At 43.5% G+C, this 27212-nt stretch overlaps 1 protein-coding gene across 1 annotated transcript in view; it reads left to right on the plus strand.

Annotated features, from left to right (window-relative positions):
* LOC138672002 (bile acid receptor-like) overlaps positions 1–27212 on the plus strand; it is a 201299-nt gene that overhangs the window by 120419 nt on the left and 53668 nt on the right. Inside the window, exon 2 of the mRNA XM_069760089.1 lies at positions 1651–1780. Coding sequence (XP_069616190.1) covers positions 1687–1780 — 94 coding nt within the window. The 5' untranslated portion in view covers positions 1651–1686. The remainder of the gene's footprint in view (positions 1–1650; positions 1781–27212) is intronic.

Genomic DNA, 27212 nt, shown 5'->3' on the forward strand with positions numbered 1-27212 from the left:
AGGGGGCGCCGGAGAGCTGGGCCTTTGTAGTGACGTCACGGATTGGGGACGTGGTAGGAAGGGGTAATCCTTCACATGTTTTTTAAATGCATACTACTGACGTCTCCATACAATTATATATATAGTTTTATGGTGACAACAGTGAGAGAGGAATTCAGTAGCTTCTCCTTCTCTTTGGTTTATAATTAAAATCCATTGTAAGTAGCCTGATATAGCTACATTTGAACAAATGGATCATTAGTAAAGTCATAGTAGTCATTGATTTTGTCTCCTTAACCCCTTCATGACCTTGGGATTTTTCGTTTTTCCGTGTTCGTTTTTCACTCCCCTCCTTCCCAGAGCGATAACTTTTTTATTTTTCCGTCAAATTGGCCATGTGAGGGCTTATTTTTTGCGGGACGAGTTGTACTTTTGAACGACATCATTGGTTTTAGCATGTCGTGTACTAGAAAACGGGAAAAAAATTCCAAGTGCGGTGAAATTGCAAAAAAAGTGCAATCCCACACTTGTTTTTTGTTTGGCTTTTTTGCTAGGTTCACTAAATGCTAAAACTGACCTGCCATTATGATTCTCCAGGTCAGTATGAGTTCATAGACACCTAACATGACTAGGTTATTTTTTATGTAAGTGGTGAAAAAAAATTCCAAACTTTGCTAAAAAAAAAAAAATGGCGCCATTTTCCAATACCCGTAGCGTCTCCATTTTTTGTGATCTGGGGTCGGTTTAGGGCTTATTTTTTGCATGCCGAGATGACGTTTTTAATTATAGCATTTTGGTGCAGATACGTTCTTTTGATCGCCCGTTATTGCATTTTAATGCAATGTCGCGGCGACCAAAAAAACGTAATTCTGGCGTTTTGAATTTTTTTCCCGCTACGCTGTTTAGCGATCAGGTTAATGCTTTTTTTTAATTGATAGATCGGGCGATTCTGAGCACGGCGATACCAAATATGCGTAGATTTTATATTTTTTTTATTGATTTATTTTGATTGGGGCGAAAGGGGGGTGATTTAAACTTTTATATTTTTTTTATTTTTTAACATTTTTTTCAACTTTTTTTTTTTACTTTTGCCATGCTTCAATAGCCTCCATGGGAGGCTAGAAGCAGGCACAACGCGATCAGCTCTGCTACATAGCAGCGATCTGCTGATCGCTGCTATGTAGCAGAAATGGAGGTGTGCTGTGAGCGCCGACCACAGGGTGGCGCTCACAGCCACCGGTCATCAGTAACCATAGAGGTCTCAAGGACCTCTATGGTTACAATGGAGAGACGCATCGCCGACCCCCGATCATGTGACGGGGGTCGGCGATGACGTCATTTCCGGCCGCCCGTTTGACAGCGGCATTTAACTAGTTAATAGGTGCGGGCAGATCGCGATTCTGCCCGCGCCTATTACGGGCACATGTCAGCTCTTCAAAACAGCTGACATGTCCCGGCTTTGATGCGGGCTCACCGCGGAGCCCTGCATCAAAGCAGGGGATCTGACCTCGGACGTACTATCCCGTCCGAGGTCAGATAGGGGTTAAAATTCCAGTACAAAATACAAATGAGGTGTAATGCAGCTGATAACAAACAAAGAGTAACCAAGATAAACTAAAGAAAATCCCAGTGACTAATAAAAATAATCTGATAATTATGTTTTCTTTTCAGGATTTCTCTACAGAAAAGTAAAACTAAAGTGGGTTAATGAGACAGTGGGAAGGCCTGGAGCAGACCATGGCAAACAGCTATGTAACAGTTCCAGATGCATACTGTCTTGCTGAACCTCTACCTTATTATGGTAAGTTAAGAGAAACAGATACCCCATTCAATAAATGTATTTTAATTATTTTTCATACATAGGAGGTCACTATTTTTTAATCCTTTAAAGGGGTTATCTGGCCTTAGGCTGCAAGTCTTGTGAATCCTCACATCACGCGCTTACATACTTGTGGTCACGTACTGACTAGATGGGAGCAGCCTTGCTCAATGCAAGTGTATTGAACAAGGCCGGACACAGTCTGGTTAAAATGTTGCCAAAAGTATGCAAATCGCATGGGCAGCACGGTGGCTCAGTGATTAGCAATGTAGCCTTGCAGCGCTGGGGTCCTGTATTAATACCACCAAGGACAACATTTGCAAGGAGTTTGTATGTTCTCCCGTGTTTGCGTGGGTTTCCTCCGGGTACCCTGGTTTCCTCCCACACTCCAAAGACATAGTGATAGGTGTAATGTATAAAAATTAGATCTGTCTCTTTAAGAAAGCGAGGGCGGGAGTTGAGTGTAGTTTCTGTTTCAGTTCTAGCAGGAGGAGGAAATCTTATGCTGCTGTTATGCTGTGTGCTGGAGGAAAAGAGAAGAATAAAATACAGTTAAAGCTTACTCTCTCTTAAATTCCTTACACCGTGTGGATACTACAACTGGTGACGAGGATGGGATTGAATCACCTGCTACTGTGAGTTCTGACCCCTGCTTTACTGCTTCACATGTCAGTGCCACTGAGAGACTCCATCATGGCTGAATACTTGCACATGTTCCCACAGTTTGATATGACTGATGTCACTAATCTCTTTCATAACTGGAGAAAATGGTTAAATCGATTTGAGAATTTCCTGGAAGCAATAGATATAAAGGATGAGAAAAGAAAGAGGGCTGTGTTCCTGCAGTGTGCGGGCACAGGAGTCTATGACATATTCAGCACATTACCGGCAGCTGAGAGAGACACGTACAGCAACTGCTCCAAAGCTCTCACTGACTACTTCAACCCAAAACAAAACATCAGATATGAAAGATACAAGTTCAGGATTGCTAAGCAGCTTCCAGAGGAATCCATAGACACCTATGTCACCCGACTAAAAGAACTAGAACATGGGTGTGCATTTACTGACGTAGATGATGAAATCCTAACTCAAGTAATTGTCACCTGCTCGTCTAATAACATAAGGCGTAAAGCTCTGCAGCAGGATCTCTCTCTGCATGATTTACTCAAGATGGCCCGTGCTATAGAGATAGCAGATCATCAGGCAACTGCAATGGAGAGTGGGGATAATTTACATGTGCATAATCTCAAACATAACAGTGCACAAGGCAAGCAGGCCCCGAAACAGAAGAAATGTTAAAGATGTGGACAAGATTTCCCTCACCACATGAACAAATGTCCAGCTATAGGACAAACTTGCAGTAAATGTGGAAAAGGGAACCATTTTGCAGTTGTCTGCAAATCAGCGCCCAACAAGTCTCCTCTGCCAATTACAAAGCCTGCAAATATAAAAATGGTAAATCAAGATATAGGAGAAATGTCTGTGGCTGAGAACCATGTGTTCACAACTTCTGTCACTGGCTCAGTGCAGTCTCTATGTATTACACTCACCATCTGCAACTCGGATATCACCTTTACCATAGATACAGGAGCTTCGGTGGATATCATAGACAGCAATACTTATGAACAGTTGAAAACAAAGCCAGTCTTACAGCAAGTGCATACTAAAATATTTCCATATGGATCTAAAACACCTCTAGTTACAATGGGACAATTTGATGCTGAACTTAGCTATATAGAAAATAGGCAGAAAACCACTTTTCACACATTACTAGGATCGGGAGGCTGTCTTCTCAGCTATCACACTGCCTTGAAGCTAGGACTCATCCAGATTGTTCATGCATAACCGACCCTGCGGACCTGGATGTACAAGCCATGGTGAACAGTTTTTCCTCCCTATTTAGTGGATTGGGGAAATTAAAGGACTCTCAAGTGCATCTTCATGTGGATGACAGTGTTCGTCCAGTAGCCCAGGCTCACAGGCGTATTCCATTTCACTTGAGAAAGAAGGTAGAAAAGGAACTCCAATTACTCATGGTTAATGATGTCATTGAAACAGTTTCTGGTCCCACTCCGTGGGTCTCTCCACTTGTGGTAGTTCCAAAACCAAAGACTCCAGAGCAGGTAAGACTGTGTGTTGACATGTGCCTGCCCAACACTGCTATTCAAAGGGAAAGACACATCTCACCCACATTTGATGACATTATTCATTTATTAAATGGAGCAACCGTTTTTTCAAAGCTCGACCTCAATAAGGGCTATCATCAATTAGAATTGAGTCCAGAATCCAGATACTTAACAACATTTTCCACCCATGTGGGTCTCAGAAGATACAAAAGATTGACGTTTGAGGTCTGCTCAGCAGCAGAAATTTTTCAAGATAGCGTCATTCAACATATTCCAAATGCCTTTAATTACAGTGATGACATACTGGTTTTTGGGAAAACTCAAGCTGAACATAATCGTGCTCTATATGATATCTTTGAATGTCTGCTCTCTGCTGAACTCACTTTAAACAAAGAAAAATGTGAATTTGATAAAAATTCATTGGAGTTCTATGGTCACATTTTCTCGGCGGAAGGAGTACGACCTGATCCCAAGAAAGTGGAATCCATCAGAGCAGCTTAAATTTCACAGGATGCCAGTGAAGTGCGCTCTTTTCTTGGAATGGCAAGTTACTGTGCTAGATATACTCCAAATTTTTCGACAATCAGCACTCCATTAAGGGAACTTACGAAACAAAATTGCGTTTTTCAATGGTCCCAAGACTGTCAGGCCTCTTTTGAAACAATCAAAAACTAACTCTGCTCAACAACCACCATAGCCTATTTTGATCCAGCTCTTCGAACCGAACTGATTGTGGATGCTAGTTCCGTGGGATGCTAGTCCCGTGGGACTGGGTGCAATTTTAGCACAATACAAGGATGACAATCAAAGTCCCCACATCATTTCTTATGCAAGTAAAAGCTTAACAAGCACTGAAAGAAAGTATTCACAACCTGAAAAAGAAAGCTTGGCAGTCGTCTGGGGATGTGAACACTTTCCCTTATTTCTCTATGGCGCTCCCTTCACTATTGTCACAGATCATCAAGCTCTCCTTACAATTTTTGGAAATCCCCGAGCTAAAATGCCAGCACGGATTGAACGATGGGGTCTACGTCTACAGGACTATAGTTACAAAATTGTTCACAAACCTGGAAAATACAGCAATCCGGCTGATTATCTCTCAAGACATCCCACGAATGATGATTTACTTGTGCATTCCTCCATTGAAGAATACATCCACTTTGTTGCAGCTCACGCCGTGCCAAAAGCACTTTCTGTTGATCAGTTTGTGAATACGACAACAAGTGACAAGACACTCTGTGCCTTAATACAAATTATCCAAAATAGAAGGTGGCATGAAATTCAAAAGAAAAAATTTCCTGAAGATGGGATTGATCTGAAAGAGTTAAAACTATTTTCAAATGTACGTGAGGAATTATCAGTCACTGAAGATCAACTCATCCTTCGTAGTACCAAACTGGTTGTACCTAAGGCCTTGCGCAACCTAGTCATACAGATAGCACACAAAGGTCATCTAGGAATTGTTGGCACAAAAAAGTTACTCAGAGAAAAAGTGTGGTTCCCAAATATGGATAAATTGGTGGAAGAGAAGATTAGACATTGCTCCACTTGTCAATTAATTACTCCATCATCAACTCTAGAGCCATTACAAATGTCTCAGTTACCCACTGCTGTATGGGAGGAAGTGGCAGTCGACATATATGGACCATTACCAAATGGCCAATACATTCTAGTAACAATTGATGAATATTCTAGATACCCTGTCATTTCATTCATCTCTTCAACGTCTGCTAATAGTGTCATACCAGAATTGGACGACATATTCTCTGCATATGGCATTCCAAGAGTGGTCAAAACAGATAATGGACCTCCATTCAATGGACATGTGTTTGCACAGTTTTCTGAATACTTGGGGTTCGGCCACAGAAAAATCACACCTTGCTGGCCGCAAGCTAATGGAATCGTAGAACGTTTCATGCGCACCATGGGGAAACGAATCAAGGCAGATAGCCTGGAGCACACCCCACTGAAACAGTCACTATACAAATTCCTGCGCAATTACCGCAACACGCCACATTCCACCACTAATGCTGCGCCATCTCATCTAATGTTCAGCAGAACTCTTCATACACGGATCCCTGATGTGACCAGTCATCCCTTACCAAATGACTCTTCAGTGCGATCAACGGATTTCTTTAACAAGCAAGCCATGAAACATTATGCAGACAGAAGGCGACGGGCACAGCCATGTGCCATCAAAAGAGGTGATATGGTTGTTGTGCGTCAAAAATCAACCAACAAAACCTCAGCTGTATATAGTCCTGCAAAATATAATGTTACTGAGAGAAAAGGCAGTATGGTCACGGCTGAGCGAGACGGACACTCCATCACTCGAAATGCCTCACATTTTAAAATCATACCGCAGAACAATGGTAATGAACTCCCACCAGTGGAAGATTTGATACCCGACGGTGGAGAGGACCAACAGGAGGTGGCTGATCCGTCAGCAATGGACACCCCCAATGAACCCAGACATTACCCTACACGGGAAAGAAGGGCTCCATCGAGACTTATTGAAGAGATATAGTTTAAAAAAAAGGGGAATAAGACAATACATACATATGGTTTTTCTTGGACATTTTCGTGTTGTTACATTGTCAATATTTGTTTTAGGTTGTTAATATATATATATATATATTAAAAAAAAAAGGGGGATGATGTAATGTATAAGAATTAGATCTGTCTCTTTAAGAAAGCGAGGGCGGGAGTTGAGTGTAGTTTCTGTTTCAGTTCTAGCAGGAGGAGGAAATCTTATGCTGCTGTTATGCTGTGTGCTGGAGGAAAAGAGAAGAATAAATACAGTTAAAGCTAAGGCTTCTTTCACACTAGCGTCGGAATCTCCCCGTCGCAATGCGTCGGGGAGAGATTCCGACGCTAGCGTTTGCTGCATTGCACAATGGGTGCAGCGGATGCATTTTTCCGGCGCATCCGCTGCCCCATTGTAAGGTGCGGGGAGGTGGGGGCGGGGTTCCGGCCACGCATGTGCGGTCGGAAAAAGCGGTCCGTCAGGAGAAAAAAACGTTACATGTAGCGTTTTTTTCTCCCGACGGTCCGCCAAAGCACGACGGATGCGATGGATGTGAAGTGTGGCAATCCGTCGCAAATGCGTTGTCAATAGAAGTCTATGGGGAAAAAACGCATCCTGCAAGCACTTTTGCAGGATGCGTTTTTTCTGCAAAAACGACGCATTGTGACGGATTTAAAAAAACGCTAGTGTGAAAGTACCCTTACTCTCTCTTAAATTCCTTACACCGTGTGGACATTACAATAGGGAATCTAGATTGTGAGCCCCAATGGGGACAGTGACGATAATGTGTACAAAAACTGTAAAGCGCTGCAGAATATGTTGTATATTGGCGCTGTATAAATAACGAGATTATTATTATTATGTGCAGTCGCATGACCACCTGACCCCAGCAAAGGATAATCATTACATAGAGTGACGGCAGACTTGTAGCCTAAGGCCAGACACCACCTTTAACCCCTTCAAGACCCAGCCTATTTTGACCTTAAAGACCTTGCCGTTTTTTGCAATTCTGACCAGTGTCCCTTTATGAGGTAATAACTCAGGAACGCTTCAACGGATCCTAGCGGTTCTGAGATTGTTTTTTCGTGACATATTGGGCTTCATGTTAGTGGTAAATTTAGGTCAATAAATTCTGCATTTATTTGTGATAAACACGGAAATTTGGCGAAAATTTTGAAAATTTCGCAATTTTCACATTTTGAATTTTTATTCTGTTAAACCAGAGAGATATGTGACACAAAATAGTTAATAAATAACATTTCCCACATGTTTACTTTACATCAGCACAATTTTGGAAACAAAATTTTTTTTTGTTAGGAAGTTATAAGGGTTAAAATTTGACCAGCGATTTGTCATTTTTACAACGAAATTTACAAAACCATTTTTTTTAGGGACCACCTCACATTTGAAGTCAGTTTGAGGGGTCTATATGGCTGAAAATACCCAAAAGTGACACCGTTCTAAAAACTGCACCCCTCAAGGTACTCAAAACCACATTCAAGAAGTTTATTAACCCTTCAGGTGCTTCACAGCAGCAGAAGCAACATGGAAGGAAAAAATGAACATTTAACTTTTTAGTCACAAAAATTATCTTTTAGCAACAATTTTTTTATTTTCCCAATGGTAAAAGGAGAAACTGAACCACGAAAGTTGTTGTCCAATTTGTCCTGAGTACGCTGATACCTCATATGTGGGGGTAAACCACTGTTTGGGCGCACGGCAGGGCTTGGAAGGGAAGGAGCGCCATTTGACTTTTTGAATCAAAAATTGGCTCCACTCTTTAGCGGACACCATGTCACGTTTGGAGAGCCCCCGTGTGCCTAAAAATTGGAGCTCCCCCACAAATGACCCCATTTTGGAAACTAGACGCCCCAAGGAACTTATCTAGATGCATAGTGAGCACTTTGAACCCCCAGGTGCTTCACAAATTGATCCGTAAAAATGAAAAAGTACTTTTTTTTCACAAAAAAATTTTTTAGCCTCAATTTTTTCATTTTCACATGGGCAACAGGATAAAATGGATCCTAAAATGTGTTGGGCAATTTCTCCTGAGTACACCAATACCTCACATGTGGGGGTAAACCACTGTTTGGGCACATGGTAAGGCTCGGAAGGGAAGGAGCGCCATTTGACTTTTTGAATGAAAAATTATTTCCATCGTTAGCGGACACCATGTCGCGTTTGGATAGCTCCTGTGTGCCTAAACATTGGCGCTCCCCCACAAGTGACCCCATTTTGGAAACTAGACCCCCCAAGGAACTTATTTAGATGCCTAGTGAGCACTTTAAACCCTCAGGTGCTTCACAAATTGATCTGTAAAAATGAAAAAGTACTTTTTTTTCACAAAAAAATTATTTTCGCCTCAATTTTTTCATTTTCACATGGGCAGTAGGATAAAATGGATCATAAAATTTGTTGGGCAATTTCTCCCGAGTACGCCGATACCTCATATGTGGGGGTAAACCACTTTTTGGGCACATGGCAGGGCTCGGAAGGGAAGGCGCGCCATTTGACTTTTTGAATGGAAAATTAGCTCCAATTGTTAGCGGACACCATGTTGCGTTTGGAGAGCCCCCTGTGTGCCTAAACATTGGAGCTCCCCCACAAGTGACCCCAGTTTGGAAACTAGACCCCCCAAGGAACTTATCTAGATGCATATTGAGCACTTTAAACCCCCAGGTGCTTCACAGAAGTTTATAACGCAGAGCCATGAAAATAAAAAATAATTTTTCTTTCCTCAAAAATGATTTTTTAGCCTGGAATTTCCTATTTTGCCAAGGATAATGGGAGAAATTGGACCCCAAATATTGTTGTCCAGTTTGTCCTGAGTACGCTGATACCCCATATGTGGGGGTAAACCACTGTTTGGGCGCACGGCAGGGCTCGGAAGGGATGGCACGCCATTTGGCTTTTTAAATGGAAAATTAGCTCCAATCATTAGCGGACACCATGTCACGTTTGGAGAGCCCCTGTGTGCTTAAACATTGGAGATCCCCCAGAAATGACACCATTTTGGAAACTAGACCCCCAAAGGAACTAATCTAGATGTGTGGTGAGGACTTTGAACCCCCAAGTGCTTCACAGAAGTTTATAACGCAGCGCCATGAAAATAAAAAAAAAAATTATTTTCTCAAAAATGATCTTTTAGCCTGCAATTTTTTATTTTCCCAAGGGTAACAGGAGAAATTTGACCCCAAAAGTTGTTGTCCAGTTTCTCCTGAGTACGCTGATACCCCATATGTGGGGGTAAATCACTGTTTGGGCACATGCCGGGGCTCGGAAGTGAAGTAGTGACGTTTTGAAATGCAGACTTTGATGGAATGCTCTGTGGGCGTCACGTTGCGTTTGCAGAGCCCCTGATGTGGCTTAACAGTAGAAACCCCCCACAAGTGACCCCATTTTGGAAACTAGACCCCCAAAGGAACTTATCTAGATGTGTGGTGAGCACTTTGAACCCCCAAGTGCTTCATAGAAGTTTATAATGCAGAGCCGTGAAAATAATAAATACGTTTTCTTTCCTCAAAAATAATTATTTAGCCCAGAATTTTTTAATTTTCCCAAGGGTAACAGGAGAAATTTGACCCCAAAAGTTGTTGTCCAGTTTCTCCTGAGTACGGTGATACCCCATATGTGGGGGTAAACTACTGTTTGGGCACATGCCGGGGCTTGGAATTGAAGTAGTGACGTTTTGAAATGCAGACTTTGATGGAATGCTCTGCGGGCGTCACGTTGCGTTTGCAGAGCCCCTGATGTGCCTAAACAGTAGAAACCCCCCACAAGTGACCCCATTTTGGAAACTAGACCCTGAAAGGAACTTATCTAGATGTGTGGTGAGCACTTTGAACCCCCAAGTGCTTCATAGAAGTTTATAATGCAGAGCCGTGAAAATAATAAATACGTTTTCTTTCCTCAAAAATAATTATTTAGCCCAGAATTTTTTATTTTCCCAAGGGTTACAGGAGAAATTGGACCCCAAAAGTTGTTGTCCAGTTTCTCCTGAGTACGCTGATACCCCATATGTGGGGGTAAACCACTGTTTGGGCACACGTCGGGGCTCAGAAGGGAAGTAGTGACTTTTGAAATGCAGACTTTGATGGAATGGTCTGCGGGTGTCACGTTGCGTTTGCAGAGCCCCTGGTGTGCCTAAACAGTAGAGACCCCCCACAAGTGACCCCATTTTAGAAACTAGACCCCCCAAGGAACTTATCTAGATATGTGGTGAGCACTTTGAACCCCCAAGTGCTTCACAGACGTTTACAACGCAGAGCCGTGAAAATAAAAAAATCATTTTTCTTTCCTCAAAAATTATGTTTTAGCAAGCATTTTTTTAGATTCACAAGGGTAACAGGAGAAATTGGACCCCAGTAATTGTTGCGCAGTTTGTCCTGAGTACACTGATACCCCATATGTGGGGGTAAACCACTGTTTGGGCACACGTCAGGGCTCGGAAGTGAGGGAGCACCATTTGACTTTTTGAATACGAGATTGGCTGGAATCAATGGTGGCGCCATGTTGCGTTTGGAGACCCCTGATGTGCCTAAACAGTGGAAACCCCTCAATTCTAACTCCAACACTAACCCCAACACACCCCTAACCCTAATCCCAACTGTAGCCATAACCCTAAACACAACCCTAACCCCAACACACCCCTAACCACAACACTAACCCCAACACACCCCTAACCCTAACCACAACCCTAATTCCAACCCTAACCCTAAGGCCATGTGCCCACGTTGCGGATTCGTGTGAGATATTTCCGCACCATTTTTGAAAAATCTGCGGGTAAAAGGCACTGTGTTTTACCTGCGGATTTTCCGCGGATTTCCAGTGTTTTTTGTGCGGATTTCACCTGCGGATTCCTATTGAGGAACAGGTGTAAAACACTGCGGAATCCGCACAAAGAATTGACATGCTGCGGAAAATACAACGCAGCGTTCCCGCGCGGTATTTTCCGCACCATGGGCACAGCGGATTTGGTTTTTCATATGTTTACATGGTACTGTAAACCTGATTGAACACTGCTGCGGATCCGCAGCCAAATCCGCACCGTGTGCACATAGCCTAATTCTAAAGGTATGTGCACACGCTGCGGATCCGCAGCAGTTTCCCATGAGTGTACAGTTCGATGTAAACCTATGGGAAACAAAAATCGCTGTACACATGCTGCGGAAAAACTGCACGGAAACGCAGCGGTTTACATTCCGCAGCATGTCACTTCTTTGTGCGGATTCCGCAGCGGTTTTACAACTGCTCCAATAGAAAATCGCAATTGTAAAACCGCAGTGAAATGCACAGAAAAAAACGCGGTAAATCCGCCATAAATCCGCAGCGGTTTAGCACTGCGGATTTATCAAATCCGCAGCCGAAAAATCCGCAGAGGACCAGAATACGTGTGCACATTCCTAACCCTAACCCTAGCCCTAACCCTACCCCTAACCCTACCCCTAACCCTACCCCTAACCCTAACCCTACCCCTAACCCTACCCCTAACCCTAACCCTAGCCCTAACCCTAACCCTAACCCTACCCCTAACCCTAACCCTACCCCTAACCCTAACCCTATTCTAACATTAGTGGAAAAAAAAAAAATTTCTTTATTTTTTTATTGTCCCTACCTATGGGGGTGAGAAAGGGGGGGGGTCATTTATTATTTTTTTTATTTTGATCACTGAGATAGATTATATCTCAGTGATCAAAATGCACTTTGGAACGAATCTGCCGGCCGGCAGATTCGGCGGGCGCACTGCGCATGCGCCCGCCATTTTGGAAGATGGCGGCGCCCGGGAGAAGACGGACGGGACCACGGCTGGATCGGTAAGTATGATGGGGTGGGTGGGGGGGGACCACGGGGGGGGGGATCGGAGCACGGGGGGGGGAATCGGAGCGCGGGAGGGGTGGAACGGAGCGCGGGGGGCGTGGAACGGAGCACGGGGGGGCTGGAATGGAGCACGGGGGGGTGGAACGGAGCACGGGGGGGGTGGATCGGAGTGCAGGGGGGGTGATTGGAGCATGGGGGGGTGATTGGAGCACGGGGGGAGCGGACACGAGCACGGGGGGGGAGCGGAGCACTGGACGGAGGGGAGCCGGAGCAGTGTACCGGCCAGATCGGGGGGGTGGGGGGGCGATCGGAGGGGTGGGGTGGGGGCACACTAGTATTTCCAGCCATGGCCGATGATATTTCAGCATCGGCCATGGCTGGATTGTAATATTTCACCCGTTATAATGGGTGAAATATTACAAATCGCTCTGATTGGCAGTTTCACTTTCAACAGCCAATCAGAGCGATCGTAGCCACGAGGGGGTGAAGCCACCCCCCCTGGGCTAAACTACCACTCCCCCTGTCCCTGCAGATCGGGTGAAATAGGAGTTAACCCTTTCACCCGATCTGCAGGGACGCGATCTTTCCATGACGCCGCATAGGCGTCATGGGTCGGAATGGCACCGACTTTCATGACGCCTACGTGGCGTCATGGGTCGGGAAGGGGTTAAGGACCAAATGGTTATTAGTTTATTTGATTTTGATTTTTCATCCCCTACTTCGAAGAGCCATAACTTTTTTATTTATTCATACCCATAGCTGTAGGGTATTTTTCCATATCAAGTTCTAAAAAATTCTAAGTGTGAAAAAAAACTGACCTGCCAATTTGATTTTTTTTAAGGCAGAATGATTAGGACAATACCAAACTAATAAGTATTTTTTATATATAATATTTTACTGGTTAAAAAAATCAGAACTTTGTGCAAAAACATTGGGATTTGTTTTGCCATTTGCTGAGACCCCTAACTATTTTTGTCTTCTGTTGATAGACCTATGTGAGAGCTTGTTTTTCTGCTCCTTTAGCTATACATTTCATTATGCAACTTATATGTTGGCAAAAATTTTAGTTATATTTGTGTTTTTTTTATCATTTTGTTCTATTTTCTCTAAAATACGTCCCTTAAGTGGACTTGGAGCTTCCATTGCTTGATCGCATATTCAATCTAATATATAAAGCTGAATGTATGTGTGTGTGTGTGTATGTATGGGTGTATGTCCGGGATTGGCATCTGCACCGTCGCAGCTACAGCCACAAAATTTTGCACAGTCACACGTCTGGACCCCGAGAGTGTCATAGGCTATGTTGTGAGGCGAAATTTTAACCCCGCGCTTTCCAATTCACCAATTTTGCCCCTATCTACATAATGGGGAAAAAGTGAAAGGAAAAGTGTTGGAGGAAAATTGACAGCTGCCAGATGTGAACAAGGGGGACTTAAAGAATGAGAGCGATGGCGCCAAAGAGTATATACCATACAGTTACTAAGGTGGGGCCCCGACATGGGATACTTACCACACATGGGGATATGAACACACACACAAAATGCGCCACACACTACCACGTGCTTGAACACATATACCACCCTCAGCACACATTTCACCACACATACACCAACCTCGCCACATAAAAGTCGAAACACAAAAGTCACCACTCAAAACTCGCCACGTTGAAAATTCGCCACATGCAAAACTAGGCTCACGCAAAACTAGCCACACGTGCAAAACTCACCTCATGGAAAACTCGCTACACGCAAAACTTGCACCCGTGGAAAAATTGCCACATGCACAAAAGTTGCAACACATGCAAAAGTTGCCTCACACAAAACTTGCACATACTCAAAACGTACCACACATAGTACTCGCCACACGCAAAACACGCCATGCGCAAAACTTGCTGCACACAACTTGCTACACTAACCTGTCACATGCAACTCGACACACAAAAAGTTGCTACACGCATGTCGCCACACAAAACTCATCTCACAAAAGTCGCTACATGCATGTCTCTACATGCAACTCAACACACATAACTTGACACATGAAACTCGCCCTAAAACACACACAAGTCTGGTATTATCCTTCAAAAACAAAAATCTGATTAATAAGCAGACAAACTACAAGAGCAACAAATGTACCATATAGGAAATACGGCAGCTGTCAGTCACATGACCTGTTTATTATGTGTATGTGTGAGCTAATATATACTGCCAGGGGGAGGGCTTCCTGTTGGCTGGGGATTTATCAGGCTGCCAATTTAGCTTACAAATACTGAGGGAAAAATACTGACCAAATAACGTGTGAACGAGGTCTAATACAGGAGGAGATGACATACAGGTACATACTATATACAGGGGAGATGACACACAGGTATATACTATATACAGGAGCAGATGACACACAGGTATATACTATATACAGGAGGAGATGACTTACAGGTATATACTATATATAGGAGGAGATGATATACAGGTATATACTATATACAGGAGGAGATGACACACGTATATACTATATACAGAAGGAGATGACATACAGGTATATACTATATAAAAGAGGAGATGACACACAGGTATATAGAGGAGATGACATACAGCAGGTATATACTATATACAGGGGAGATGACAAACAGGTATATACTATATACAGGAGATGACATACAGGTAAATGCTATATATAGGAGGAGATTACACATAGGTATATAAAATATACAGGAGGAGATGACATACAGCAGGTATATACTATTTACAGGAAAGATGACATACAGGTATATACTATATACAGGGGAGATGACATACAGGTATATACTATATACAGGAGATGACATACAGGTGTATACTATATATAAGGGAGATGACAAACATGTAGATACTGAGGGGAAAATGAGAGGTGTGAGGTGAAAATGAGAGGTGTGAGGTGAAAATGAAAAGGTGTGAGTGCAAAATGAGGAGTATGGGAAAATAGAGGAGTGATCGGAAAGTGACAGATGTGAGGTCGAAATGACAAGTGTTAGAGGGGAATGAGAGGAGTGAGGGGGGAATGAGAGGAGTGAGGGGGAAAATAAGAGGAGTGAGGGGGAAAATGAGAGGTGTGAGGGAGAAAATGAGAGATGTAAGGGGGGAAATGAAAGATGTGAGGGGGAAAATGAGAGGCGTGATGGGAAAATAAGAGAAGTGAAGTGCTATAACTAACCACAGATATTTACTATGCCCAGGCAACGCCGGGCTCTTCAACTAGTATACTATAATATTGTAATTTCATAGTACATTGTGAAATTGACAATCTTCTATTACTAGAAGACCAGCCATCAGCAACAATTTTTTTTTTACAAACTGCTACAAATGAACTAGTACTCACTTATTTTTTTCCTCACCTTCTTGGTCACATAGCCTTACAAACACAAATGATGGTCCCATTAAGTGAAAACCAGATGGGATGTCATATTATTGCAAAATGTTGTGGTAGCCATGCTGGGTAAGAGCTTTTTTGTGGCTAACACGCATGTAGACCCATCTGCTCACCTTTTTTGCATTTCACAAAAACATGGCGGTTAATATCGGTTGGAGGTAAAAATCTCAAATTTTAACTCATCAGATCATAGTACAGATCTTCACTAATGTAATGTCCTTTTTTTGCTTTCTACAGACAAATCTCTTTTAGTTTGCAGTCCTCAGTAGAGACTTCTTTACAATTCAACAGCTTATCACAGTCTCATGTGGACAGTTAATGTAAAGGTACCATCACATTTAGCGACGCTGCAGCGATCTAGACAGCGATGCTGATCGCTGCAGCGTCGCTGTGTGGTCGCTGGAGAGCTGTCACACAGACAGCTCTCCAGCGACCAACGATGCTGAAGTCCCTGGGTAACCAGGGTAAACATCGGGTTACTAAGCGTAGGGCCGCGCTTAGTAACCCGATGTTTACCCTGGTTACCAGTGTAAATGTAAAAAAAACCAAACACTACATACTTACATTCCGGTGTCTGTCGCGTCCCCCGGCGTTCTGCTTCCCTGCACTGTGTAAGCGCCGGCCGTAAAGCACAGCGGTGACGTCACCGCTGTGCTCTGCTTTACGCCTGGCCGGCGCTGTGTTTTTTTACATTTACACTGGTAACCAGGGTAAATATCGGGTTACTAAGCGCGGCCCTGCGCTTAGTAACCCGATGTGTACCCTGGTTACCAGTGAAGACATCGCTGAATCGGCGTCACACACGCCGATTCAGCGATGTCAGCGGGTGATCCAGCGACGAAATAAAGTTCTGGCCTTTCTGCTCCGACCAACGATGTCACAGCAGGATCCAGATCGCTGCTGCGTGTCAAACACAACGATATCGCTATCCAGGATGCTGCAACGTCACGGAGCGCTAGCGATATCGTTGTTAAGTTGTTCAGTGTGAATGTACCTTTAAGATGTGTCTACTACTTGGTGTTTGATCATCGCTAATGTGAACTGTTATCTGAAGTGCTGTCAATTTGTGTTTTCTGAGGCAGGTAAGGGTAGGCTCACATAAACATACAGTATAAAAAATCATTCAGAGTTTGATATTTTTTTAAAATATTAATTATTTACGAGAACATTTACAGTTTCTTATGTCACAGAATTGCAATGTATCCGTAAACCCATAGACTAAGGCTGGTTTCACATTTGCAGTTGTGTCCGCAGTGTTTCGGACACATACATCTGCATGTGTCTTGATTTCCTATCTTTAACATTGTAGACGCAGGTGCATGCGTTTGCATGCGTTAGCCCACATTTGCTTACGCAAGCGTATTTTCGCGGTGTGCGGCTGGGCGCTGCTGACACACCATGTTAGAATTTTATTGGCGGCAAATTTCCACCGCCATACGCATGTGGATGCTTGCGGAAGGAGTGCGTCAAATAAACGCATCACAGTCTATGGGAACGCATACGTAAACATGTCGAGGAACTTGTTTTAAGCCACCCCCCAAACAAACCTTATAAAAGTACCGTATTTTCCGGAGTATAAGACGACTGGGCGTATAAGACGACCCCCCAACTTTTCCAGTTAAAATATAAAATCTTAAAAGTCGGGTGTCTTCTTATATGCCATGTGTCGTCTTATAAGGCCGGTGACTAATGTGCCTTTTGGGGGGGAGGAGTGGTCCCGATGACGAAGAGGGGGCGTCTCACAGGAAAGTGTGAGTGGAGTATCCCCCAATTACCTCTGTGCTTGGGAGTGGCGGCGGCTGCTCCTCTTTGTGCCGCGTGGGTGCTGTGCCATGGGGCGGCGGCTCTTCTTCGTGCAGCATCAGGGCTCTGTGCTGTGGGGCAGCGGCGTATCTTATTGCAGAGTCGAGGCTCCTCCGGCATTTCCTCAAAGCCCAGAGGCACCGGTAGCTCCATTGCTGGAGGGCGGCGCATGCTCAGATTCAGATCTCGTCTCCTGAGATCTCGGGACGAGATCTGAATCTGAGCATGCGCCGCCCCCAGATGCCATTTTTCCGGAGGCCACTGCATCGCAGCAATGGAGCTGCTGGTGCCTCCGGGCTTTGAGGAATTGGGAAATGCCAGAGAAGCCCCGACTCTGCATGAAGATACGCCGCCCCACAGCACAGAGCCCTGATGCTGCACGAAGAGGAGCCGCGACCCCACAGCACAGCACCCACGCGGCACAAAGAGGAGCAGTCGCCACCGCTCCCCAGCACAGAGACCCCACGCTGCAGCTACAATGAGGTAATAGGGGGATACTCCACTCACACTTTCCTGTGAGATGCCCCCTCTTTCGTCATCGGGACCACTTCCCCCCACCCACTATATACACATTGGTCTGCACCCAACGTACAAAACGACACCCGGCATATAAGACGAACCCCAACTTTTAAGATTTTCAGGGGTTAAAAAGTCATCTTATACGCCGGAAAATACGGTAGGTGTGGGCAGTGGAAGTCCATTACTCTCAAGACTCTGTAAGCGATACAAGCATTGCAGAATCAAGTCTGGAAGACTATCAAAATGTAAGTATACAAGCTATATGTCTGCCTGTCTGTTTTTCTCCCTGCAGTCTGTAATCATTTCTGTCTCTCTTTTGCATTCCTCATCAAGATCCGAGCTCGTGCAGTGGACAGGAGACTGAAATGAATACATTTGCTGGTGATTGGTAAGTATTCACTGTCACTATTACACATGTGCAAAATATTTATTTTTACAGAACCCTTCCAGTGCAGATGATCAGGAGCAGCAGACTCAGACAGAAGCTCCGGTGGCAATACGGCATGTAAGTATTCTTGCCTTTTTTATTTATTTTTGGCTGTTTTTGGGACTCTTGACTTTCTTTTTGACTGTTTTTGTTTTAAGTGCAGAGAAACACAGTCGTATTTCTCGTGCGATAATCGCATCGCACTGCACGGACTGGCCAGCACCTCTCCTCATCCAAGCATGACAGCATGATGGATTACTATGCAGCTGTGAAGCTCAGGTCAGGAGAGACGACAGCCAGTACGAGTTTTACAATGCAATTCTCGCACGAGAAATACGGCAGTGTGTCTCTGCCCTAGTGTTTTATCTTTCCAACATTAATGTCTTTTTTTCATTTCTAGGTCCCACAATGGGAGGAGAATTTTATTGATAACGACCTCCTCATCACCCTGGTGCAGGAGCGAGTTCCGTTGTGGGATACCCGGGAGCAGCAGCACTCGGACGCTGTGGTGATTCGGCGGCTGTGGAATGAGGTGGCCCAAGCGCTGATGGATGACTGGGACGAGGCCATGTCACATGTCAGAAAGGCTTTTCGTAAGTATTGCAGTGTGGTCTGATGCGGCAGTGAACCTGAAGACCAGGATCACACAACCGTGTGTGATGCGATAAACTCCTGCGACTTTCTCGCATCACACACCTTTGTGTGATCCCGGCCTAAAGTGCATTGTTTAACAATTTTTTTTTCCCTAATCACAGTGATCAAAGTCAAAACCCATTGGCTTTCGATGAAGGATCGCTTCAACAAGGACATGAGACAGGAGATCCAAGTTTGCAGTGGTGCAGCAGCAAGGATAGGGAAATACAAGTACCACTGGCTGCTGGCTTTCCTGAGGTCTGTCCTTGCACAAAGAACGTAAGTATTTTTGTGTTGTATTCCATTGTGTTGTATTCACTAATCTGAATTTTTGTATTCCACAGGAGTTGGCGCTTCTACAATTGTTATTTTTTGGTAGCAATGTTTTACTTTTCTTTTCACAGAACCTGTAGCAGCACCCTCGAACTTGGATCGTCCTCTGGAGAGATCTCTTATCAAACAGCCACGGACCAGTCCCAGCCATCCACCAGCAAAGCAGCAAGTGGGCTGGCATCACAGGCTGGAGAACAGGCAGCTGGTCCTTCAGGTGTTCCCCTGTTCTAGTCCTCTGTGTCTTTTTTGGGGGGCTCTTCCCTCCAGCAGCAGAAGGCCTCGGACAGGTCACTATGCCTGAGTTTATTCACTTGAGCTCGGTCTTCCAGAATGGCTTAAAGGCACTGGGAGATAGACTGGAAAGTGGTCTGACCCATATTAACACACTTTTCCAGGATGTCAAACAACCCCTTAACAGTCTGGAAGCCGACCTCCAGAGACCAGCACATCATTTTTTTTAACAAGATAGAGCAGGGCATGTCGGAACACCTTACACCTGAACTCCAGCTCAATGTGATGCAGGCCTGCAATGCTGCTTACTTTAAGGCTATGCAGCAGACTCGGTACTTCCACCAGGCACAGGTGATATTTCCACCTGTGCCACCAATTACACACTTAACATCAATACCAAATTCTGCTGCAAACCACTGTACGGCCACCATCATGCCCAGTCCTGCCGCACAACACTACACTGTCTCCACCTTGCGTGGTTGCTGCTGCAATCCACTTCACCACCACCACCATGCCGAGTCCTGCTCCTGCATGGCTGCCCACCTGCATGGCTGCCTGAAGTACCTGCACGGCTGTCCACCACCACCACCAGCAGGCCACCTGAAATACCTGCACGGCTGTCCACCGCCAGCAGCACTAGGCCACCAGAAGAACCTGCAGAGCTATCCACCGCCACCACCAGGCCGGGTCAAGTTGATACATGCCCTGCTGACCCCACCACTCCCACCCTCCCAAGGAGACCCCAAAAAAAGGAGACTGTCACATAGAATTGGACAGAAAGCAAAAAGGACTAAAGGCAGCAGAAGTGTTGTACTACCTCCACCCTTACCTCCCAATATGTCTGTGTTGTCCAATTTTTCTCTCCCTTCCAATGTGTCTCTCCCGTCCCATGCTTCCACCCCTAATGTGTCTACTTCCATCCTTGACCTCCGAGACCCCACAAGTTTAGTTACCCCTTCCACTGGAACCCCTTCATCGTCCATCCATAGTCAATCATCCCAGCTCCACAACCCCCAGGTCCATAACATTTCCCCCTCATTTGTTAGCAAAAGATTTTTTTTTTTTGGAAATAAATTTGTGTTGTTTTCCCCCAATCACTGCTTGATCTTTATCTCTTTCGTCGCCGGTAACACACACCGTGCGCCATCAACACACATGTTGCCATATACACACACTGTGTTTTTGCCACCTCATAGCTCCATGACACACAATCTCCTGCTCCTTTATTTGCTTTACACAGCAGCTTTGCTTCTTGTGTGTGTAATGGAGCTATGAGGTGGCAAAAACACAAAGAGGACTGAAAATCCTCCAAAAATATATTAATACAGCAGAAAAGGTCAGGGGTCAACAATGCTCACCTGCCCAGGTGTCAGCACTAGTGTACTCAGGATGCAGTGTTTCCTGCATCCTGAGTGCACTAGTTCTGACACACGGGCAGGTGAGTAAAGATATGATGTGGATTAGCTCCATCATCTCTTCAGTCTGCAGTAATATATAGAAATAGAGACATGCAGACTGAAGAGACGATGGAGCTAATCCAATGTCACCTACCATAGCACTGACCTCAGAGAGGAGGTGTAGTGTAAAGCATGGGTAACATAACCCAATTTGGTTATAATACAATTCCTGTCTCATGCAATCTGCATGATACAGCAAGTGGACTATATAAAAACTGTAGTTGTGAACCGGTGATTACCTAATTAAACTTTAAAAATAATTATTCTAATATAGAGGACACTTAGAACAGGTGTTTAACTATAGGTGTTTTATTGTCAGCAAACATTAAAGTAAATTTAAATAATTACAGGTACATAACATTGCACAATATTACAAGAACACTACACCATGTCATCTTGCCAGGACATACGTCCACTCTCAGAAACAAAGTAGGACGCAAATGTATCCCTCATTTGGACAGCTTCAACTGTTGTCCTGAAAGGGTGATGATGGTAATACGGCAATTGTTTAGAACCAGGTTCATCAAGTTCAATGTTGGGTCACTCTTTAGCCATTATGTAGTTGTGCAGAACCACACATGCCTTGACCACCTCATGGACTGTCTCAATTTTGAGATAGTGGCGGTCCCTAAAATGCACAATTTTGAGACAAGGATACTAAAGGCACACTCAACAGTTCTTCATGCCCTGGTCAGTCTGTAATCAAAAATCCTTTCTGTGTGGTTCAAGTCCCGACTGGAGTATGGTTTCAGGAGGTTTCCACACATCTGCAAGGCCTCATCCCCAACCACAACAAATGGCATTCACGGGCCTTGAGTGTTGGGAAGAGGTTGTGGCAGGGGGAAATTAAAATGATTCCCATACAACCGTTGTCCCTTGTCCGAGCTTTTAAATGTCTGGGAGTCATTACCACAGCCAAAAGATCCAATGTCCTTGGCGACAAACCTACAGTCTGCAGCTGAAATCACCATGAGCACTATGGAAAAATATTTTTTATAATTAAAGCACTCAGATCTAGTACCAGCCGGTTTGGTAATCCTGATGTTTTCCATCCACTGCTCCAAAACAGTTGGGGAAATTACAAACTTCAAAAAATTGGTCTGCAATTTGCTGCCAGATTTCCGTGGTGGGTAGGGGGATAAATTCAGCATGGAGAACATCCCACAAAGCTCAGCAGGTATACGATAATCCCAGAGATTGTGGAAATTCCTATCTGGAACTGGAAATGGAGCGATGATAGGCTCTCTCCGGTAGCCAAGAATCTACCGAAGAGAGAAAGAAAAAAATAAATCAGAACAATAATTTTTATGACTTTGGGTTTTGCAAAACAGAGAAAGAGAGAAAAAAAGAGAAAGAACATGGCTTTTATAACAATAATATTTAGGACAGTATTTAAGAAAAGCAAAAAAAGGGAAAAATATTAAGTACCGTACATTGCAGAACAATAATACTTATGACAGGCGTTAATGTTTAAATATTACGTACCTTAGTGTCACCAGTAGATATTCCTCAGCAGGAATTGCTCTACGGAGCTGGGTGTCCTGCCTGCTGATGGCTCCTTGTACACGGTCCAGCAATTTCATAAAGCTGTCTTGAGACATCCTTGTGTACTCAAAATATTTCTCTGGGTTTTCATGGAGCTCACTGAATAAGGAGTGGTAGGCTCCACGGCTCTGTCATAATGCAAGAATCAGGTGCTGCCAAAAACGCCAACGCCGTCTTCTCTGTTTTTCGCTTTTTCCCTTCTTGCTCACAAGCAAATGCAATAGAAACAAGTTCACATCCAAATCCACATTCCGATAGAAACTCTCCATGCGAAGATCCATCCATCTTGACACAGGATACAGGAGCAAAATGTGAGGATTTCATCTGTACAATGGTTTATATAGAGAAATCCTGAAACAATTTTTCCTCTCACATAAAACATTTGAACGCATGCAAAAACACAGGCAAACGTGTGCAAATGTTGAGTTTTTTATCCATCATGCGTAAGTTGATGCGGGTAAAAAAGGCAGCATTATCATACATTTGCATGGGTTTTGCAATGCGTTTGGGGTTGCGGACGGTTGCGGATGAGAGGCTGACTCAACCGCAAATGTGAACCTAGCCTTAAAAAGGTGAGTCTCATCCAAATTACAGAAGAAACTAGTACATGCTGCAATTTCCCCAATGAATAATATTGGTCCTAGTGTTGTTCGTTTTTTTCATGTTCAGCACTCAGACCTAAAATAATCAAGGTTTTAGGAAATTTTAGTATCAACTAATCTTCATGTCTTGAAGATGCACTGTCATTTCTCTTCATTTAGTTGAATGGTATTTACCATATCCTGGTTCAGAACGGTTGTGGAATTAGGCACAGTGCTGTATACACACTTGATGGCCACAAATATTTTCTAAAGTTCAGTGATTCCCCAAAAGAACTCTTGACAAGGCATACTTGTTCATTGCAGCTATAATGTTAAAAACCAAATCTGTTGAAAGTTAATATATAGAGTAAAGGATATGAGTGCACAAATGGATGCTTCATATCCATAAAACGTGGCAAAATGAAAAAAAATGCACTCCAAACAGCATTAATATGCCATAAAGAAAAAAAAAGTACTGTATGCAATTTCTTTAGTTTAGTTGCAATAATAATTTCACATTTCGAACATTACCATATAAAGATGAAATGTCTTTAATCCTGGTTTGGCAATTGTAAACATTTTCTTTTGGCACAAATGCCTCCAGTATAATATCCGGACTATAGCAGACACAGAAGCAGTACATTCCAAATGCACTGAATTAGCCTACATTTTGGGGGAACTCCCCTTTCTCAAGAATTTGTGGCTACCTTCAAGGTTTTAGTCAATGTTAGGATTGACTAGCCTTCATGTGTGGATGAGAGAATATACAGACATTACAGCATGGGGCCATAGCTGATTATTTTCTTGAAGTAAAACATTGTTTAAAAACAGGCAGCCAGGGAAATATTTTACTTCAGAGAAAGAATAAGATGTGATCCCATGATGCCCTGCTGTGTACTCTCTTTTAATTCCCCCCTGCTCGGGAGATGTGGTATGATCAGACCATGTTCCTGAAAAGTAAGACACAGCAATTAAACAGTACATAGCAGGCGCACATTTATAAGATTATCTCAGCACAGGAACATTTTATTTAACCCCTTTACCCCCAAGGGTGGTTTGCACATTAATGACTGGGCCAATTTTTACAATTCTGACCACTGTCCCTTTATGAGGTTATAACTCTGGAACGCTTCAACGGATCCTGATTATTCTGACAATGTTTTCTCGTGACATATTGTACTTCATGATAGTGGTAAGATTTCTTTGATATTACCTGCATTTATTTGTAAAAAAAAACAGAAATTTGGCAAAAATTTTGAAAATTTTGCAATCTTCCAACTTTGAATTTTTATGCCCTTAAATCACAGAGATATGTCACAAAAATATTTAATAAGTAACATTTCCCACATGTCTACTTTACATCAGCACAATTTTGGAACCAAAATTCTTTTTGTTAGGGAGTTATAAGGGTTAAAAGTTGACCAACAATTTCTCGTTTTTACAACACCATTTTTTTTTAGGGACCACATCACATTTGAAGTCATTTTGAGGGGTCTATATGATAGAAAATAACCAAGTGTGACACCATTCTAAAAACTGCACCCCTCAAGATGCTCAAAACCACATTCAAGAAGTTTATGAACCCTTCAGGTGTTTCACAGGAATTTTTGGAATGTTTAAATAAAAATGAACATTTAACTTTTTTTTCACATAAAATTTACTTCAGCTCCAATTTGTTTTAGTTTAACAAGGGTAACAGGAGAAAATGGACCCCAAATGTTGTACAATTTGTCCTGAGTACGCTGATACCCCATATGTGGGGGTAAACCACTGTTTGGGCACATGGCAGAGCTTGGAAGGGAAGGAGTGCCGCTTGACTTTTCAATGCAAAATTGACTGGAATTGAGATAGGACGCCATGTTGCGTTTGGAGAGCCCCTGATGTGCCTAAACATTGAAACCCCCCACAAGTGGCTCCATTTTGGAAAGTAGACCCCCTAAGGAATTTATCTAGATGTGTGGTGAGCACTTTGACCAACCAAGTGCTTAACAGAGGTTTATAATGCAGATCTGTAAAAATAAAAAATCATATTTTTTCACAAAAATTATTTTTCGCCCCCAATTTTTTATTTTCCTAAGGGTAAGAGATGAAATTGGACCCCAAAAGTTGTTGTGCAATTTGTCCTGAGTATGCCAATACCCCATATGTGGGGGTAAACCACTGTTTGGGCGCACGGCAGAGCTCGGAAGGGAAGGAGCGCCGCTTGACTTTTCAATGCAAAATTGACTGGAATTGAGATGGGACACCATGTCGCGTTTGAAGAGCCCCTGATGTGCCTAAACATTGAAACCCCCCACAAGTGATACCATTTTCAAAAGTAGACCCCCTAAGGAACTTATCTAGATGTGTTGTGAGAGCTTTGATCCCCCAAGTGTTTCACTACAGTTTATAACGCAGAGTCGTGAAAATAAAAATTCTTCTTTTTTCACAAAAATTATATTTTAGCCCCCAGTTTTGTATTTTCCCAAGGGTAACAGGAGAAATTGGACCCCAAAAGTTGTTGTCCAATTTGTCCTGAGTACGCTGATACCCCCATATGTGGGGGGAACCACCGTTTGGGCGCATGGCAGAGCTCGGAAGGGAAGGAGCGCCGTTTGGAATGCAGACTTAGATGGAATGGTCTGCAGGCGTCACATTGCGTTTGCAGAGCCCCTAATGTACCTAAACAGTAGAAATCCCCCACAAGTGACCCCATATTTGAAATTAGACCCCCCAAGGAACTTATCTAGATGTGTTGTCAGAGCTTTGAACCCCCAAGTGTTTCACTACCGTTAATAATGCAGAGCCGTGAAAATAAAAAAATAATTTTTTTCCTACAAAAAGTGTTTTTTAGCCCCCCAAATTTTTATTTTCCCAAGGGTAACAAGAGAAATTGGACCCCAAAAGTTGTCCAATTTGTCTTGAGTAAGCTAAAACCCCATATGTTGTTTGGCGCATGGAAGAGCTCGGAAGGGAAGGAGCACTGTTTTACTTTTTCAACGCAGAATTGGCTGGAATTGAGATTGGACGCCATGTCGCGTTTGATGTGCCTAAACAGTGGAAACTCCCAATTCTAACTGAACCCTTAACCCAAACACACCCCTAACCCTAATCCCAACCACACCCCTAACCCCAACCACACCCAAACTCCAACACACCCTTAACCCTAATCCCAACCCTAACCAGAGCCCTAAATCCAACACACCCCTAACACTAATCCCAACCATAACCCTAACCACACCCCTAACCCTGACACACCCCTAACCCTAATCCCAACCGTAAATGTAATCCAAACCCTAGCCTTAACTTTAGCCCCAACCCTAACCCTAACTTTAGCCCCAACCCTAACCCTGACTTTAGCCCCAACCCTAACCCTAACTTTAGCCCCAACCGTAACTGTAGCCCTAACCCCAACCCTAGCCCCAACCTTAGCCCCAACCCTAGCCCTAACCCTAGCCCCAACCCTAGCCCTAGCCCCAACCCTTACCCTAACCCTAGCCCCAACCGTAACCCTAGCCCTAACCCCAAGCCTAACCCTAGCCCCAGCCCTAGCCCAAACCCTAACCCCAACCTTAGCCCTAACCCTAATGGGAAAATGGAAATATATACATTTTTTTTTAATTTTATTACACTGTGTGCAGAATTATTAGGCAAGTTGTATTTTAGAGGATTATTTTTATTATTGATCAACAACTATATTCTCAATCAACCCCAAAGACTCATAAATATCAAAGCTTAATATTTTTGGAAGTCAGAGTGTTTTTTTTTTTTTAGATTTGGCTCTCTTAGGAGGATATTTGTTTGTGCAGGTAACTATTACTGTGCAGAATTATTAGGCAACTTAATAAAAACCAAATATATTTCCATCTCACTTGTTTATTTTCACCAGGTAAACCAATATCACTGCACAAAATTTAGAAATAAACATTTCTGACATGCATTTCTGACCAATATAGCCACCTTTCTTTATGATGACACTCAACAGCCTTCCATCCATAGATTCTGTCAGTTGTTTGATCTGTTTATGATCAACA

The sequence above is a fragment of the Ranitomeya imitator genome, chromosome 3, assembly GCF_032444005.1.
Source record: "Ranitomeya imitator isolate aRanImi1 chromosome 3, aRanImi1.pri, whole genome shotgun sequence".
Taxonomy (NCBI): Eukaryota; Metazoa; Chordata; class Amphibia; order Anura; family Dendrobatidae; genus Ranitomeya; species Ranitomeya imitator.